We start from the raw sequence: 19,917 nt of genomic DNA on the forward strand, positions 1-19,917 counted from the left end.
CAATCTAGCTGGTTTGGGACTAGCTCAGCTATCACTTCATGACACTGTGTGAAGGTATTTGAATAAAGTTAACAGGATGGGTCCACATGGAAAAAAGGCAATAACACATTAACAGCAGCTACATTCCTTAAACTTATTATCTTAACATGACAACGAACTTACTTTTGATGCAGTACCTGATACAACATGTTTCAAATATGACTAATACAATAATATTTTTCAAAGAGCTTTATTGGACTGCTTCCTTTCTTGGATATATGTAACATACACAGCACACAGTTTTTATGTTGGTGTATAATTCAAACAGAAGATTATTCAAACATAAGATTTAAGTTCAAATACAAAATTCAGTGATCCTCTTTGCTTTGAACACAAGAAGTTAGCTTCTTATTCACATGAAAAGCCAACACTTATCAGAATCCCTCTATAAGACTTCTAGAAGCAGTGTATTAAACTCTAGTTGAGAAATACGTAATTTCATAGTACAGAAAATATATTACTTTTACAAGAAAGTTTTATAAGAATTCCTTCAAAAAAGTAAACATTCATGTAAGCCTCCACTTATGTAACCTCCCAAAATCAACTGCAGTCAAAGACCACTATGGCTACCTGCGCCTTCCAGACATAAGACCATTTTAGAAGATCACCACTGTAACAGTAAAATTGTCAATCAATCCTTAAGCTGACATAAATATACTCATTTCATAATTAAAAATACAGGAATCTCACATTTCTCAATTACAAGTTGTCAACTTGAATATAAGCATATAAAGCCATATAGGACCCTCCAGCACAGAAAACCCACAAAGCCCTTACTGTCCATCGTAAGCAAAGTCAAATCACATGTTTTCACAAAACTTAGTATTCCTGACACACACACACAAAATGTTTAGCTTGGCAAAAACTGTGGTAAAAACAAAGGAAAAAAGAAATACAAGTTTAAAAGTAGGATATAGAAAACCTGTCTAAGGCAGGTCTTTCTGAACTACATCTGCCCAGTGACCAGGTTCAACGTACGTTCTCACAGAAACGGGTACAGTGTTTCAAAGGAATTGTTCAGCATTGCTAACAACAGCACTCGTGTGCTCCACCTCATTTTTGTTAAATCACAGGTTTTAATAATTCAAATAATTAATCATCCTGATTTTAGAACCCCAAGATACTAAACATTATGAGTTTTAAAATTCTGTTCCAAATCTTAACATGTATAGTAACACGTACTTCTGAGGCACAGCTGAAAAATTCAAGCAGGAACTGATTGTCTTACATATAGCCATAAACATTCAAGAAATGGTTGGTCTATTTTGAGTTCAAAATGTCAATGTTCCCACAAAAGGGAAGAGTCTTGATGATTTGATTTGCTGTATTCTACAAATATTAGTATACAGTCAATGTTAACATACAAAACTTGGCACTAGAACTGCCTCTTTCAGATCCATACAGTCTTCACATGCACTGTAACCTACAGTCAAACATAATTTCCAACTGTGCTGGAAATTTTCTATTATTCTGTATCTGACTTTTCTATTAAAAATAAACATAGGCTGGATTTTTCTTTTAAAAAGCCTATCTTCTCCCACAACTCCAAAAGCAAGTATCAAAAAGGAAGAAACAGCAAAAATAGAAGAAATAAACACACTGTGCTAGTTATGAAGCTCTGACACCTGACAGCCACAGTCTGATGAACATTAAAAAAATTCCTATATACAAATTTTATATACATGCTAAGATTAAGAGCTTAAGAAAACTACTGTATCTGGTTTTGCAATTATTTCCACCACTCCCACATTTAGGTGCAACTCACGCAAGCACATTTTCAGATGTATTTTTTTGCACAGTAATCTTCTATTTGGTCTGTCCATAGAATTAGGTCAACACTTTCACCTACAGGTAGCTAAAAGTACACACTGTCATTTAAAAGTCAGGCCTTAGTTTCTTGGATAAAACATGGCATATTTAGAAGTTCGAAAACCAAGCAGGTCTCTCATTTCATTTCGAAATTTTGACAAGTCTTGCCGCAGTTCATTTAGGTTTTCCACAGTTGCCTGATCCATGCTTTGCATCTTCTGCCTCATGGAAGTCAAGTAACGGTGGACTAAGCAACACATCACCTTTTGATAATTTTCATCTCTCTTCTGCTTCAGATTTCTCCATTCCTTTAAACAAACATCACACATTTACTACTGAAAAGTGAGTTTTGAGATCTAAAGCCTGTACACAATTATACAGAGTAAACATGAACAAAATAGCAAAGTTATTTTATAGATGCATCCTGACACTCACAAATATACAATGCATGTAAATTGCCAGCAAAATATAAATTAAATTATTATATATGAATATAAGATGTGAAAATAAGATGACTATAAAATGTAAGATGTGAAAAATTGTAGTCTACCTGACTTGGTAATTGAACTATGAGCAATTAAGACGTCCATAATCCTCCATGTCTCTCAGAGCACATTTCATGAAGTCTTTGAATTACTTTTTTTATGTTATTTTTGTTGGCAAGAAGATGCAAAATCAGTATGCAAAATTACAGGGTACAATAAAAACATTTATTTAACCTAAATAAAATAAAAAAAAAAAAAAAAAAAATCCCTTCTCCAACAATGAGAGGTTCAGTGATCCTTTTTGGTTATTTGTTTTGACACTTTTGCCATATGTTTAAAACAATTACCAAGCCTAAATAATAACCAGAATAACCTCACAATTTTTCAGATTAGCACATACTTCCTTGAGGTTTCTGAGTTTTCAATCAATCAAAGCATTTTTTCCAAATCATTTCTGGGGGATTTAGGGTTGGAGATAAGGGGGTTGAAATTCACAGAACTGAAAGTTAATAGAATAGGCAACAGTTACTTATTTCTATTTTGGATGCAACACGCATTATTCTACAGCTCTACTTACCTTAGCAGCACTCACCATGTGACAGGCAGCTTCAAGCAGCAGTTTGCTGATTCATTTTAGAAAGCAGCACCTTTCCTGCTTCAAAGCCCACAATCATTTCTTACCTTTAGACTGTTCTGACGTTTCACTTTGCCACTTGATGTATGAGAGCAGATCCATTTACTAAGACTGTTGAAAAGATAACAGATAGTCTTGGGAGAGGGAATAACATTGAAAGGTGGAGGTAGCGTGCATTTGTCATCAAAGTAGCTAAGCCAAAGCTTGGCACGAGCAAACTTCCATTCCTTATCTTCATGATTCTAGAGTATCAGAAACATTAACAGAGATCAGAAGAAAAATATTAACAGGATATTTCATAAGTTTTATTTTCTCATACCTGAAAAACTGTTATTTAACTTTGATTATATAATATTTTAATAAATAGATTATACAGTATTTCAATAAATGTTTAATATATATTAAATAATTAAAATAAAACCAGATCAATTCATTATATATTCTAAACACAGAATTCAGTTATAAAGGTATAAACCCCCTATCAAATGCCGAACACTACCTTATCAAGAATATTATCTTGACTTGAACAGGCATTGTATCAAGAAAGCCTTCAATTCACAGAAGGCCAAAGCCTTGCATATGTTCATCATGTAAAGTACCCATTCTATTTTGATCAACGTAAAGAAAAAGTTCAAGAAAATAAAGTAAAGAAAAGTTCAAGGAAAGATGCCCCTTGTGAACTGAGAGACAGAGCTCATCCATGGAGGTCTGTAGATTAGTCTACACATTGTAGGAAGAAATTTGTGCAAAATCCAAAAGATACAGCTAGTAATTACTGGTAATTAATCAGAAACCACTTACTGCTATCAGCTGAAAACTTTTATGAAGCATTGCCACAAGGAGTTTAGTTAATACTATCACAACCACCACATTGTATGTACCAACAATAACAGCACCCACGAAAGACTGCAATTCTTCACCATAGCTAAAACGTGTGACAAAGATTGCTACATGTGCCAGGGAGAATATATACCAGAACAGAGCAAAACAAGTGCCAATAAACCTACAAAAACAAGAAAAAAAATCTGGTTAGGTAAAGCAAACGCCAAAAATAAGTTTATTGAACGTAAATCTAAGTTCAGTGAAAAATTCCAGTTCTGTTTCATTACTAGGAACAATAAAGCTATTTCATAAATATTGAACTCACGAATGGAATGTGTCATTGCTCTGTTGTTCGCAGAAAATACCCGCACAATCCTTCTCTTCATTTACAGTAAATCCTTTATCATAAAGTTGGGTCAATCCAATTGTGAATGAGAACAAGACAAGAAGAAACATGCCCAGAAATTTTCCAAAATCTTGCAGCATCTGCCCCATTGAAATCTGTGAAATAGATTTCCAGTTTTAGTAAAACATGTAATTATTTGTCTGTAATCTCTCCTTCATCCTCTAATCAATAAAAAAAGTATCTACTTACATTTTAAATGTTTAACTTAAAATTTACATGCTAAACAGACCTCAAAATCAGGAGCTACCCTCATACCATTTTTCAGTGAAAAATTCTAGATGTCAGAAAGAAAATTTAAGTAGTTTTAACATCACCTAATAAGTTCATCTCCTTTAATTAACCATAAGCAAAAGTATCTACAACGTAGATATCTACAATATTATTTATTTGTAATACCAATAGTAATAAGGAACTCACAAGTCAGTAGATAAAACCACTAAATGAAATGCATTTGAACATAAGTACCAATATAGAAAGTTAAGAAAACACTTAATAAGTTCAGTGAATCGATCAAAACATTTGGAATTGTAATTCATCACTAAGCAAAATGGAGTATACCAAAGCCCATCTGCAGAATACCGAACTAATTCACTGTATGTTTTATGTAAGATTTTAAATATATACAATATGTAGGCTTTGAAGCACATAAAAAAAATGAAGGATGTATAAAATACAGGACACTGAATTCATATCATTAGTTTCTGTTTCAAAGCATCCTATACAGAAGTTCGCAACAGTACAAAAATATCCCAAACACAACACCAACACCCACAAAAAAAAAAAAACCAAACCCAGCATCTTAAAAAAAAAATAAAATTATGCTTGTGCATTTTTCCAGCATAGAGAAATCAGTGACTTGCTTTTGTCATAAGCTTAATTTTTTTTTTATAGACACAGCATAAACTGCTTACATCATTTAAATTACTCTTCCTACAAACTTCTTCAGAGAATAATATACTATTGTAAAGAACGTAAATACAGAAATTGGGGTTGGGTAAATCTAATCCTGTATAAGAAATTAGTGTGTGGAAAGCCTGATCCTGTAAGAATCACAATCTGTACAAATCACAGTTCAGAACTGTATCACTGGTCTGGTTTTGCAAGCACAAGTTTACTGCGAGATGCAGTGCCACCTCTGGCTCCTTTCCCATGCTGCTGCAAGCTCAGGGAGTACCCCTGCTGCACAGCAGAGCCTCTCTGATTTCTTTGCACAGTTTGCCACCGTCATGGACAATGTGCAACTGCAGGCAGAGCTACGCAGTACTTGTACCATTTGGTCAGAGGATGATTGTACTGTACATCATACTGTTTTACCACATCCAACCCTTTAAAGAAAAAAAACACCCCAACAACAATACATTTACTTTTTAACCGATACATGGCTGAAGGCAAGTGAAAAAGAGAGACCAAGTAGATGAAACAGAGATGCACAAAAAGTGCAACTCACTCCAAACTATTTTGTTTGGAATAGTGTAATGACACAGAGCATATACCAACTGCTTTCTTCACATATTCGTGCTATTCTTTTCTATGTATTTAGAATTTCTAAGGATTTTAAAACTAATTATCCAGTCTAGGGAAATAATATGCTACCTTTTGTTAATAATAAACCACCACACATTCAACTTACAAATCTGTACTTAAACAGGTTTTATTAATCAGTAAGTAACTGAATGATTAAAAATAACTCAAATAGCCAACAGACCACTGTACCTGCCTCTTCCCCCCGTTACCATTGGGCTTCCATGCCATATTTGATTACCACCATTTGAACTTTGTGACCTACTTTTAGAAAAACTCTGGGAGTTGCTGCACAAGCTGTACTGGCCAACATTAATAACATAAGCTTCAGTGTGCCACTGAATGGGGAGACTGTTGACTGTTTTTATTTACTTGGAAAATTTCATAACATAGCCTCCTAATAAAAAACTTTTGAGATCTAGTACATAAATAAATATGAACACTAAACAGTGAATCTCTTTAAAATGTGGACTTCAGTGTTCAATCAATTTCTGTAACAAGCCTAATGCTTGCTGCAACATAAAAACTTCAGTATGTTTTCAAAGTACGCAAGTATATTTCAATTTAAAAATTTATAAAAGAAACATAAAAATAATTAACAGCAATACAGTCACAGCTAGAGACAAAAGGACAAGTAGTGAAGCAAAGAAAATCCTGAAAGGAGAATCAAGCATCTTCCAATAATATTAAACTGGTTACAAGAAGTATGAACACTGATTTTCAAGTACTTTTTACAATGATTTGGAAAGACCAATTATTTTTTCTTTTCAAAGGACTACTCTATCAAAAATATTCTAAGAGATAATATTTGTGCAGCAAGATTAAGTACTCCAACTCATAAAAATGAGCTGAACCTTCAAGCTGGAGGTTTTCAGCTAGATCCTAAAGCCTTGATATGAGACCTGGTGATCTGAGACAAAATTATTTACTTGAGAACCTCCTTTGGTATAGCTCTAGTTGCCCAAGAAGAGTTAGATAAAAATGCTGCTCCCAAATATTTACACTTAATAGTGATTCTTGTACCATCCTTACAAGCCATCCCTTGCCACAAAGCTCTTAAAACTAGTCCTGCTCATTAGAAAAGAGGATGAAGCAATGATTTGACCTATTAGGACAAATTCAAACAGTATAATCACTGGATGACTACCCTGCTTATTCCAAGTGCTTTGTATTCAACAGACCCTGCAAACTCAGTGACAATGCTGACAACCAGCTATATTAATTAAACCCTATCATTAATAGGGGAAAATGAAATAAATAAATAAGGGGGGAATAATTATTGATACAAAAAAAAACAGTGACTTGTCTGCTAGCATGACCAGCAGGTTGAAGGAGGTGATCCTGCCCTTCTATTCTGCTCTCATGACACCCCGCTTGGGAGTACTCTGTACAGTTCTGGTGTCCTCAACATAAGAAGGACATGGAGCTGTTGGAGCAAGTTCAGAGGAGGGCCACGAGGATGATCAGGGGACTGGAGCACCTCCCGTATAAAGACAGGCCGAGAAAATTGTGGCTGTTCAGCCTGGAGAAGAGAAGCTGCGTGAAGACCTCACTGCAGTCCTCCAGTATCCAAAGGGGGCCTACAAGGATGCTGGAGAGAGACTCTTCATCAGGGAATGTAGCGACAGGACAAGGGGTAATGGGTTCAAACTAAAACAGGGGAAGTTCAGGTTAGACATAAGGAAGAAGTTCTTTACTGTGAGGGTGGTGAGGCACTGGAACAGACTGCCCAAAGAAATAGCAAATGCTCCATCCCTGGCAGCGTTCAAGGCCAGGTTGGACAGGGCCCTGGGTGACATGGTCTAGTGTGAAGTGTCCCTGCACATGGCAAAAGGCTTGGAACTAGATGATCTTAAGGTCCTTTCCAACCCTAACCATTTTATGATTCTACGATCTGATTTGTTGTCATAAGTCTCCAGGAAGTAGGGCCAGAGAACCTGGCAGTATACCTATGCAAAGCTTTTTTTCAGTAAGCTATGCTTTTAATAACAAGTGCTTTAGTCTGTAAGGCCTTTTCACCGGCAAAGAAACAGTATCAGTCAGTGCTGACGACTGAAGCTAAACAAAAGAAAACACAGAAGGGAAAAAAAAATTGCTACTGGAGTAAGAAGCGACTTCTACTCACAATGTTTTTTAGAAGGAAGCTTTCTTCCTCATTTTAATCTAAAAAGGATTCAGGGAGGTAAGTGCCTCCTATCCATGCGATAGCTTAATAACAGTCCATGTTCTCTCCCCTCTCCCCAAGGGTATACCTCCTGGATAGCATCATACTGCACCCTCCAGTCCACACACTTTATCTGCAGTTTACCATGATGAATAGCACCAAGACTAAGATAAGACTGTCTGTGCTTAAAAAAAAAAAAGAAATCAACTAATAAAAAAACAGTACATGGCATAGTCAGTAGAAAACTCCATATCTGCTCTCAAATCAAGAAGAGAAAAACTTAACTCTTTGCACAATACCAAGCTACATTCTAAGTTCAAGTGAAAAATTTGCTTAGAAACTGTTGTGATCTCCATTATTCCAGTATCACAACACAAGACTGTTAACCCACCATCTCCAGATGACTGAATTAAATGTATTACATAATTAAAATGTGTTGGGTTTTCTTACTGCCATTATTACTCACCGGAAGGATCCAGAAAATTCCAAGTAAGAAGAAACCTGTTCCCCCTTCTTATAACCGGTGAGAAATAGATGACTATTTCAATACCCTTGGAGATTTGTATTTTTCAAACTAAAGCAATTTGCACAATGCAACTCAATGTGCACCCTTAGATCACAGACATAAACAGAAAGGCCTCATTCATCTGTCTTTTTTAGGGGTAAGAAATCAGGATAATCATTTGCATATAAATTTATAGGAAGAACCTGATCCTTAGTTTTCAGACTGCAGACATTTATGCAGTATGTGAAGCTAACAACAGATGAAAACAAAAAGACAATATAGGTACAGTTATCATGGAAAAGTTACTGTAAGAAAGTTAATTACACTATGTTTTGCATTCTTACCCTTACCTTTTTCCATCTAAATCTGTTTTACGAGAGATTTAAAAAAAAATCAAATTCCAATGCAGTATCACTTGTATTTTTAACTTTCCAAGTTTCTTACTTTCACTCCTTTTCTCTTTTCAATAAGATATTTTATAGCAAATTAAAAATAAGTTTTATATTTTCTCAAGTAATGGTATTCACCTGAAGCGGTCCCAGAATAGAGCTGGTTGTGTACATGAAGAAGAGACGCAGATAACTAAGAACATTAGCAAAGGCAAAAAGACCTTCTGCCACGAGGGTAGGGTGAAATGCATCCCAGTCCTTCCTTTCAGCGTAATCATGAAACTGTAATATAAAAAGGACAAACTGGGATCACTGACATTATAAATAAAGCAATGTACCCATGCACCAATCCCTATTTCTGCATTCAAAGCAGGAAACAACCTAAAAGAAATAAACACATACGATTCGTAGATGACTTACCTCTTTCAGATACCACGCTTTTTAGACATAAGCATTTTAAAAAGCCATTCCAGGAGCCAGAAATCTGATGATTTAACTTCATCACTTAATTCTGCCACTTTCTTGCTTACAAACCATTTATTTATCTGTTTTGCTTTCCCTTCTACTGTTCTGCATGCTGAAAAAGCACATTACTTCGTAAACATGTACATTGTCTAGTGTAATAGGCCTCAGTCAAAACCAGCATCAAAATGCTGCAAAGTAAGGTACACATGCAATGTGGTGACATCTGGTCTTAACCAGTTTTAGAAAGATTTGGAAAAATTTAGGACCTGAGGTTCAATCAATGGATTTTATGAATTACTACAGAGAATGGCAGTCACAAGTAAATTGTTGGAGTAAACACACCCTTAAAGTAGATGCATTAGACACTATTCAACTATTCATGGAATATCCACAGATCTGTAACTTTTGGCTTAGCTGAAAACATTCAGCATTATATTAACAACTTCTGCTGTCTCAAGATGAACATTTGAAAACTAAGGTACTCAAAGCTGTTATAAAATTACTTTCCCAAAAGAGTGGTGCACAAAGATGGCAAGAAACGGGGATAAACATGGGTTTATACATTGCAATTCTATATGTACAAATCTCTCTGCTACACTCTTCCTTTACTTCTGACAGCTTCAGTGCCTGTAATATGGACCTAAAATGTAAACAAAACAGTTTTTTAGTTTTCTAAATAATGAATAAGCTATAAAAAGAATTTTTCCATATAAAAATAGCCAAAATAATGCCATTATGTGCTTGCTACACAGGACAGGAGTCCTGCATCTTAAAAAAGATTACAACTTAAATTGGCCACAAAGTGCTCTTACTTCAGCAAAGGAATTACTACTACTACAGACATGTGCTGCTTGCAAAACAAATGGCTGGGAAGGCAGCCCAACATGGCATTCTATCTCCAAGAGAGAGAGGATTCTCTCCAAGAAATGAAGCTTTCCTTTCCAAACGATTACCAGCCTCTGGAATCAATGCAAGGATAGGGAAACGAGCCAAACACCAACCGGGAAAGAACTGAACCAGTTTACTTCCCTCCCAACTGCCCGACAGCTGTCAACTCACAGTTTGCTATACAAAATAATGGTGCTACTTCAGTGGCCTGAATTTTGCTAAAATATTCATATTCAATTGGACTGGCAGCTTGTCATATGCTGTGTTTCTAACAACAGAATGGGAATGATCATTTCCAAAATTTGTGTCTTCGATCAAATCCAGATGGCTTTTCACACAGAAAAGACAGGGCTCTTCTATCATCTTGGGCCTTTTCCTTACTAAAAAAACCCATCAAACCAAAACCCAACAAGACCAAAACCCAAGCAAAAAAACCACCACCAAACAAAAATAAATTTAAAAAAAACCACAACGAACCAAAAAACCCCACAGCCACTTACGAAATTTGAGTATATGTAATCAAAAGCTGAATGAAACTTTCCATAACAAAAAAGCAAGCAAAACACAGCAATTACCATTAGTTTTCTGCATAGTACTGATCCATGGAATCAGGCAAGCCCAAAGGCCAAATCATAAGAGCTGTATATTGAGATTTCCCAAAATTAACATCAAGCCATTTGGAAGACCACCCAGTTCTTACCAGGAAGACTGTAGCTCTGTTTGGGTTTTAAGTACTCAGACATGTCTTGATGTATATTCCAACTCCCATTTGCCTCAGAGAAAATGCTTTTAACACCAGAGCGAGGGGAAACACAGCATTCAGAAGCCTCAATTCTGAGTAGCAAGAACCACCAAGGGAGCCTCAAGTCCTTGACAGGATTTGGCTAGGAGCCTGCAGCTCAGCTGATCAGGTTTGAGATCATCTTAAGAACCTGAATGTGCACAAGTCCATGGGACCTGATGAAATCCATCTGTGGGTCCTGAAGGAGCTGGCAAATGAGGTTGCTAAGCCACTGTCCATCATATTTGGAAAATCATGGCAGTCAGGTGAAATTCCTGACAACTGGAAAAAGGGAAATATAAGCCCCACTTTCAGGAAGAGGAATACCAGTCACTCACCTCTGTGCCTGGCAAAATCTTGGAGCAGATTCTCCTGGAATGCATGCTAAGGCACATGAAAAACAACAAGGTGGTTTGTGACAGCCAACGTGGCTTCACTAAGGGGAAATCCTGCCTGACCAATCCTGGTGGCTTTCTATGATGGGGCTACAGAACTGATGGACAGGGGTAGAGCAGCTGATGTCATCTACCTGGACTTGTGCAAAGTGTCAACACTGTTTTGCATGACATCCTTGTTTCTAAACTCAAGAGACATCAATTTGATAGATGGGCCACTCAGTGGATAAAGAATTGGCTGGATGGCCGCATGCAAAGACTTGTGGTCAAACAGTTCAATGTCCAGGGGGCTCAAGCACCTCCTGTATGAAGACAGGCTGAGAAAACTGGGGCAGTTCAGCCTGGGGAAGAGAAGGCTGTGTGGAGACCTCATAGCAGCCTTCCAGTATCTGAAAGGGGCCTACAAGGATGCTGTAGAGGCACTCTTCATTAGGGACTGTAGTGATAGGACAAGGCAGTCCCAGAGGAGCTCTGGAACTATGAAGACGGGTACCCACCTTGTTATGGGCAACGACTTTGAGGGCAAAAGTTGCCAAATACAGGGAATTCATAACAAAACTAAGCTGATTACGGGATTCTTCTAAAAAGTCTTCTAAACCATCATACCAGAGTCTTTTAACATCTGACCACACCATTCCTGCAGGAAAAAAAAAAAGCCAGAGAAGTCAAGCCACAGCACTTAACAGATATTCTTTTACAACCAAAGTATTTTGACTGGCTTTTGTAAATGACATTTTAGCAAACAGAAAGAAATGGAGTAACCTACTAAATTTATGAGAAGCTTTGTACTGGACTACAAACATTAATCATAAGGCAACAAGATGTTTAACGTTTTCAAGACTACCTTCCAATGAAGAAACACATTCTCTAGAAAAAAATGGAAATGAATAGGAGAAAAACTGGATGGAAAATGGTCAAATTCAAATAAAAGTAGAGGGCTAGAATATAAATGCTGCTTCTCACTGAGAAGTATTCACCTTTTTCCAAAAGCAATATAGAAAGCATTATAGTGCTCTGTAAAGTACCACATATCTTTATAATACCTACACACTTCCAAAAAAAAATTTTAAGAGTAATCAGCTCAGTAACTGCTACTGAAAAGACCCAAAAAGTAGAAACCTTTCTTACCCTAAGTAACAACATTAGCAGAGACCATGACTTAAGACTACAAACACTGGAAGTTTAACTAAGAGCAACATACATTTAAATATTCAGGATCTTTATAGAAAGCTCAATTTTACTATTGTTAACCATGTCTGGCTGTATGGAAAAATACAGTTGCTAAGAATTTTACTAACTGAATGTCTGTTATGGACTTGACATTTTATAGAACTTGAAAGGACCATTAGATTAAATATAATGGTACCTTTGATTTCTATGAGTAATCAGTTGTTTAATGTTTGGGGGGGGGGTGAGTACTTCAGTTGTACATTACTTTATTTAAGGCAAGAAAAGAGCATGTGTATAAATGGTAGTTCAAAACTGTTAAGACTTGGCTCAGCTTTTAGATCTTTGCAATTTCTCTTAAACTTTCACCCAGCAGAATCATAAAATAGAGCAAGACCCAGTGAATGGAGAAAAAAAAAAAAATCAGTTATGTGTGACTGTATTTGCTGAGCCAGCTCCACAGCAATGTAGGAAGGCATAATAAGAAAAAGTGTGCTATGTACACTTTGTTAAAAGACTTACATAAAATCTCTCTTCTTCCTGGTATAAAGAAAATATTTCTAAGCCAGAATCTCTGTGCCTCTACTTTACAATTACATAAAGACCTCAGGTTTTCAAAGAAACCATTTTACTGGTAATATTCAGAATATCATACAGACACAAGTAATTAAGAAGCTCTTACTGCTTTTTTTATAAACTTCATAGAATATCCTGAGTTGGAAGGGACCCACATAGATTATCAACTCCAACCACTGACACCACACAGGGCAACCTAAAATTAAACCATATCTCTAAGAGCGCTATCCAAACACTTCTTGCAAAAGAGAGTTGGAAGAAGTTAAAAGTTCCATGGATTGTTGGCTGATGAAAAAGCAAACCAGATATGACTCGCAGTGCTTAAACCAGCTACATACTAAATACTACTACCTATTCATGAAAAGTTATTGGAAAAAACCTAAACTGAGGTCTGAATCAATTTTACTCCACTATCTAGCACCTAGAAAAACTAGTTGATGACAGACTCTTACAAAACTATCCATCTGAAGAACACATACTTGCTTTGGCCTTCATGTTATTATTGTTGGTGTTTTGGTTGCTTTTTTTTTGGTTGGCTGGGTTTTGTTTTGTGTTTTGTTGAGGGCTTTTTTGTTTGTTTGTTTCATGTTTTTCCCCTCCTCATCAAGATCAGAATTTTAAAATGTCTAGGAAGCCACAGAGCTTTTACATTCATTTGCTATTGCACAACTGAATCTCACTTGCATCACTCTGAATGCTACCAGTCCTAAAGAAAAATTCACATACCTCCTCTGTTAGATCGTACAATATTCCATTTCTTATACTTCATTTTATGTGATAACTACAGATTGTTGTAACACTTGTCATCTCTTCCTCAAAACGTATTTGGCTTATTTTCCCTGTAACACCCTTGTGAAAGCAAATTTCAGTCAAGCAATGAGTAACATGCTCAGTTTCACAAGGTAGTACAAATTATTATCGTTCAATCAAGGCCAGCATGGATGGAGCATTGAGCAACCTGGTCTACTGGGAGGTGGGGAAAGAGATTTTCATGATCCCTTCCAACCCAAACCATTCTACAAGCCTATGAACATGAGCAATTGTTATCCAATCTCCTCAAATCATACCTACCAATTAGCCATATTATCAGAAGATAGTCTATTCTCTCAAGAGCTGGACCCATTGTATTCTTCTTATTCTCATTGTAGACAAGAGAATACAAATTAAGTAATAGCAGAAACGTGAAATATGAAGCTCCATGAATAATAAACTTCATAAAAGGAGTGTGAATTATGCGACCTACTCGAGACTTAGGAGCTAACAAGTAACACAGGGACAGAACTGGCCAGAAAATGCCAACCATCAAAACAGTCAAAATTTTCTTGCATGTGTGCTTGCGTCGATATCCTGCCATCTGTCCAAACCATACAGTGTTCAGAAACTGCTGGCAGTTAGACTGAGCAACAAACTGGAGGAGGGAGGAAAAGAAACAAACAAGAAATCAGTCTCGGGTTTCTTAATACAGATTACTAATTTACATTATTAAAATTAATTTTCAAACTATGTGTAGTTACCAGTGAACAGAAGTCAACAATGTCAAGCTTAAGTAATCTCATAAGAGAACAAAAGTGCTATACACCCACTATGATTATACACACTAATTATTTTAATTTCCTTCTAAAGCCAGCAACTAAACATAAATTATACATACTAGACCTTCAATGGTTTTCAGCCTAAGAATTATTTTTTAGTTATTTACAAATCCAGCATATAAATAACATCATACCTCAGTTTCACTGTTTGTTATTATAAAATACATTGACCTTATCTGAAGAATACGATACTGTTATTGTAAAATTCTATCCACATTGTAAAATGCAATGCCGTGTAAAGTGAGGCCTGAAGTGGCTGAGGAGTTTTATAGCTGTCAGTTCTTAAACTCAATATGGCTCTATTCAGCAGGGTTAATTTTACATCAGAGTAAGCTATGCTGTATCAGTCCCTCAAAGAAGGGTATTTTGGCCTGAAAGTTATGTAGATTATGCAAATGTAGTTTCAAATTTCAGGTGCTTATATGTATGGAGTTACAAAAGAATCTATTTCAAGAGAGGACTGTTTGTCATTTAATTGACAATATCAACAAAAAGAACCTTGATTGTATCATCACATTTTACTAAGCTTCACAAAAAACCTGTCTCTATTTGTCATGGTTTAAACCCTAGTCAGACAGCTTGTTCACTCGCTCCCAGTGAGTGACACCCCACCCCCCCCCCCCCCCCCCCCCGGGGCTCTCCCCTTCCCTGCTCCCGGAGGAATAGGGAGGAGGATCGAAAGAGTGCAACTCCCACGGGTTGAGACAAGAACAGTCCAGCAACCAATGTACACAAATCACCACTGCTATCACCAACGACAACAATGACAAGAGAAATAACAAGGGAAGAGAATACAATACCACCGGCCAAGAAACGAGTCCGCCCCAGAAGCCCCTGTCCTTCCGGGTAACTCCCAGTTACCCCCCACCCCGGGCATGATGTGCTGTGGTATGGAATACCTCTTTGGCTAGCCTGGGTCAGGTGCCCCATCTCTGCTTCCTCCTGGCTTCCCCTCCTCCCTGGCAGAGCATGAGCCTCACAAAGTCCTTGGTCAGCGTAAACATCACTTAGCAACAACCAAAAACATCAGTATCACCAGCACTGTTCCCAGGCTGGAAGTCAAAACACAGCACTGCACCAGCTACCACGAAGGAGAAACATGACTGCTACTGCTGAACCCATGACATTATCCACCCCTTATTCCATACCATTTACGTCATGCTCAGATCCCACATTTTCAATACACCATCGCTCTCTCACATATATACATCCATATACACACAGAGCAAGAGAAAGAGATCATTTTCTTAGTGCATGGACCAATCCCTATAATGCTGCCGAGTCCATTTGGTCCATGATGTCAGGTTCCATCTCTTGTAACAATCTTTCAGGGCAGGAAAGGCTGTGTGCAGTATTGGATCGTTGCCTGCTGATGCTGGTCGTTCCTTTACTGCAGAACTCATCCGGTTCTATCAAAGTTCATTCTCTGTTGGGATGATGGTTGGAAGGAAGTCAGGGCTAGTTGCTGATGACATGGAGACATCTAGTTGATGGGCTATAAAAGTATTACACAGCAGGCAACAGCATACAATTAAGTTCATTGGCTGTTTTCCCCTAAAATCAAATCCCCTTGAGATATACATCGGACTTCCCCATCTTCCCGCATTACCCACCAAGTATATCCAGGCCCCTGAGCAAAAGCAATCCCACGAGTGGGTTTGCCTTTACCTGAAGCAGGAATAACCCAGACTGTCTTCCCCAGCAAATTCTTCATATGCACCACGGGAACTTTGTCCCCCTCTACAATATGTAAAAGTTCTGACTGGGCTGGGCCAGCCCTATTGGCAGATCCTCTGGTGTTGACCAACCAGGTGGCCTTTGGTAAGTGTGTATCCAAATGCTCTCAGTGTAGTTTTTAACAGCCCATTGTACCATTCAATTTTCCCAGAGGCTGGTGCATGGTAGGGGATGTGATATACCCACTCAATGCCATGCTCTTTGGCCCAAATATCTATAAGGTTATTCCGGAAATGAGTCCCATTGTCTGACTCAATTCTCTCTGGGGTGCCGTGTCGCCACAAAATCTGTTTCTCAAGGCCCAGGATGGTGTTCCGGGCAGTGGCATGGGGTACAGCGTATGTTTCCAGCCACCCGGTGGTTGCTTCCACCATGGTTAGCACATGGTGCTTGCCCTGGCGGGTTGGTGGCAGTGTGATATAGTCAATCTGCCAGGCCTCCCCATATTTATACTTCAACCATCGTCCTCCATACCAAAGAGGCTTTAACCGCTTGGCTTGTTTAATTGCAGCACGTTTCACACTCATGAATAACCTGGGCAATAGTGTCCATTGTTAAGTCCACCCCTCGGTCACGGGCCCATCTGTATGTTGCATCTCTCCCCTGATGGCCTGAAGTGTCATGGGCCCACCGGGCCAAAAACAATTCACCTTTATGTTGCCAATCTAAGTCCATCTGAGCCACTTCAATCTTAGCTGCTTTATCCACTTGTTGGTTGTTCTGGTGTTCCTCAGTGGCCCGACTCTTGGGTACATGGGCATCCACATGACGTACCTTCACCACCAGGTTCTGCACCCGGGCAGCAATATCTTTCCACAGTGCAGCAGCCCAGATGGGTTTACCTCTGTGTTGCCAGTTGCTCTGCTTCCATTGCTTCAACCACCCCCACAGGGCATTTGCCACCATCCATGAGTCAGTATAGAGGTAAAGTACTGGCCACTTTTCTCGTTCAGCAATGTCCAGGGCTTTCACCTCAGCAAACTGGCTCGATTCACCCTCTCCTTCAGCAGTTTCTGCAACTTGTCATCCAGGACTCCATACAGCTGCCTTCCATCTCCGATGCTTTCCCCAATACGGCAAGACCCATCAGTAAACAAGGCATACTGCTTTTCACTTTCTGACAGTTTATTATATGGTGGGGCCTCTTCAGCATGCATCACCTCCTCCTCTGGTGACATTCCGAAATCTTTGCCCTCTGGCCAGTCCATGATGACTTCTAGAATGCCTGGACGACTGAGATTTCCTACTCAAGTTCGTTGTGTAATTAGTGCAGCCCATTTACTCCATGTAGCATCAGTTGCATGATGTGTAGAGGAGACCTTGCCTTTGAACATCCAGCCCAGCACGGGCAACCAGGGTGCCAGGAGGAGCTGTGCTTCAGTGCCAATCACTTCCGAAGCAGCTCGAACCCCTTCATAGGCTGCCAGTATCTCTTTCTCAGTTGGGGTATAGCTGGCCTCAGATCCTTTGTATCCCCGACTCCAAAAGCCGAGGGGTCAACCTCGAGTCTCCCCTGGAGCTTTCTGCCAGAGGCTCCAGGTAGGACCGTTCTCCCCAGCTGCAGTGTACAGTACATTTTTTACATCTGGCCCGGTCCAGACAGGTCCTAGGGCTACTGCGTGAATTATCTCACGTTTAATTTGCTCAAAGGCTTGCTGTTGCTCAGGGCCTCATTTAAAATCATTCTTCTTCCGGGTCATATGATAGAGAGGGCTTACAATCGAACTGTAATTTGGGATGTGCATTCTCCAGAACCCCACTGCACCCAAGAAAGCTTGCGTTTCTTTCTTATTAGTTGGTGGAGACATTACTGTTATCTTGTTGATCACATCTGTGGGGATCTGTCTACATCCATCTTGCCATTTTATTCCCAAAAATTGAATCGCCTGTGCAGGTCCCTTGACCTTACTCCGTTTTATGGCAAAACCGGCTTTCAGCAGGATTTGGATTATTTTCCTCCCTTTCTCAAAGACTTCTTCCGCTGTATCACCCCACACAATAATGTCATCAATGTACTGCAGGTGTTCTGGAGCTTGCCCTTGTTCCAGTGCAGTCTGGATCAGTCCATGGCAAATGGTAGGGCTGTGTTTCCACCCCTGGGGCAGTCGGTTCCAAGTGAACTGGACACCCCTCCAAGTAAAAGCAAACTGTGGCCTGCACTCTGCTGCCAAAGGAATTGAGAAAAATGAGTTAGCAATATCAGCTGTGGCATACCACTTGGCTGCCTTTGACTCTAGTTCATACTGAAGTTCTAGCATGTCCGGTACGGCAGCACTCAATGGCGGTGTGACTTCATTCAGGCCATGACAGTCTACTGTTAGTCTCCATTCTCCATTAGACTTTTGCACTGGCCATATGGGGCTATTAAAGGGCGAGCGGGTCCTGCTGATTACTCCCTGACTCTCCAGTCTACAGATCAGCTGATGGATGGGAATCAGGGAGTCTCGGTTGGTGCGATATTGCAACGGTGCACTGTTGTGGTCGCAATTAGCACTTGTTGTTCTTCGACTTTCAGTCAGCTGATCGGAGCTAGCCTAGCTAGAGCCGCAGCCGGCACGCTTCAGCGACCGCAAGGGTCAACGGAGATTAGGAAAATCAGAGGGGATAGCGCAGAGACATCGCGATTCCCGACATCTCCCGATCCCCGAAGCCCCAGCAGCCCTTGCGAGAGAGCGGCTGACGTGGCAGGGGGTGTTCCCACGGTGACGGTGACCACCCCCCTGCCCCTTGCCTTGAAAGGGCCTCTGAGAGGGCAGCGCCATGTCACTGCCCACCAGGCGCAGGGAGGAACAAGCAGGTCGTGTTGCTGACCCTGTTGCTGGTGTCCCAGACTGCTGACCAATATGGTCGCCTCCAGAAAGAGAGCTTGCAGTAAGAAGACTGCAGAAACTCAGACAGAGACCCCGTCCCAAACCGTGGCTGTTCAGGTCTCTGGATGCAGGGAGTGCCAGAGCCTGCTGCTGCTGGGGGAGGGAGGACAGCATTCCACCTGCGTGAGCTGTGAGCAGGTAGAAGATCTGCTTAGCCTGGTGGCAAAACTTAAGGAGGAGGTTGAGACACTGAGGACCATCAGGGAGTGTGAAAGGGAGATCGACTGGTGGAGTAACTCCCTGGTGTGCCAGTCGGAATGTTTCCAGGGAGATACCCCCCAAAAGGGGAAGGACCCCCTGCCCTCTCACACAGAGGGGGATGGCCCGAGACACCCCCTGCCCTGTAGCTGTTGCGCAGAGGTAGGGGACCAAAAGGATGACGAGGGTTGGAAGCGAGTTCCAGTTCGGCATCGTGGGAAACCCTCCCCCCTTCCTGCCCTGCTTCCCCAGGTGTCCCTCCATAATAGGTTTGAGGCCCTGGATCTTGAAGGAGAGGCAGGTGAGAATGTGGTGCAAGGCCAGCCTACAAGGCCACATAGGACAAGGCTTTGCACCTCAAGACTGCCTCTGATAAGAAAGAAAGAAGGGTCATTGTAGTAGGCAATTCCCTTCTGAGAGGAACAGAGGGCCCGATATGCAGAGCTGACCCTCATCATAGGGAAGTGTGTAGTC

The 19,917-nt window shown here is 39.8% G+C and overlaps 1 protein-coding gene across 2 annotated transcripts in view; it reads right to left on the reverse strand.

Annotated features, from left to right (window-relative positions):
* Positions 1–213: 213 nt before the first annotated feature.
* TRPC1 (transient receptor potential cation channel subfamily C member 1) overlaps positions 214–19,917 on the reverse strand; it is a 32,626-nt gene continuing 12,922 nt past the window's right edge. For both annotated transcript variants that reach the window (XM_061452899.1, XM_061452898.1), the window contains 7 exons: positions 14,118–14,454; positions 11,801–11,940; positions 8,913–9,056; positions 4,115–4,290; positions 3,769–3,970; positions 3,015–3,209; positions 214–2,156 (listed from right to left, as the gene is read on the reverse strand). In XM_061452899.1, coding sequence (XP_061308883.1) covers positions 1,929–2,156; positions 3,015–3,209; positions 3,769–3,970; positions 4,115–4,290; positions 8,913–9,056; positions 11,801–11,940; positions 14,118–14,454 — 1,422 coding nt within the window. In that variant the 3' untranslated portion in view covers positions 214–1,928. The remainder of the gene's footprint in view (positions 2,157–3,014; positions 3,210–3,768; positions 3,971–4,114; positions 4,291–8,912; positions 9,057–11,800; positions 11,941–14,117; positions 14,455–19,917) is intronic.

The sequence above is a fragment of the Pezoporus flaviventris genome, unplaced genomic scaffold (assembly GCF_033815535.1).
Source record: "Pezoporus flaviventris isolate CSIRO_AGI_PZ_B2104156 unplaced genomic scaffold, CSIRO_AGI_Pfla_v1 ptg000013l, whole genome shotgun sequence".
NCBI lineage: Eukaryota > Metazoa > Chordata > Aves > Psittaciformes > Psittacidae > Pezoporus > Pezoporus flaviventris.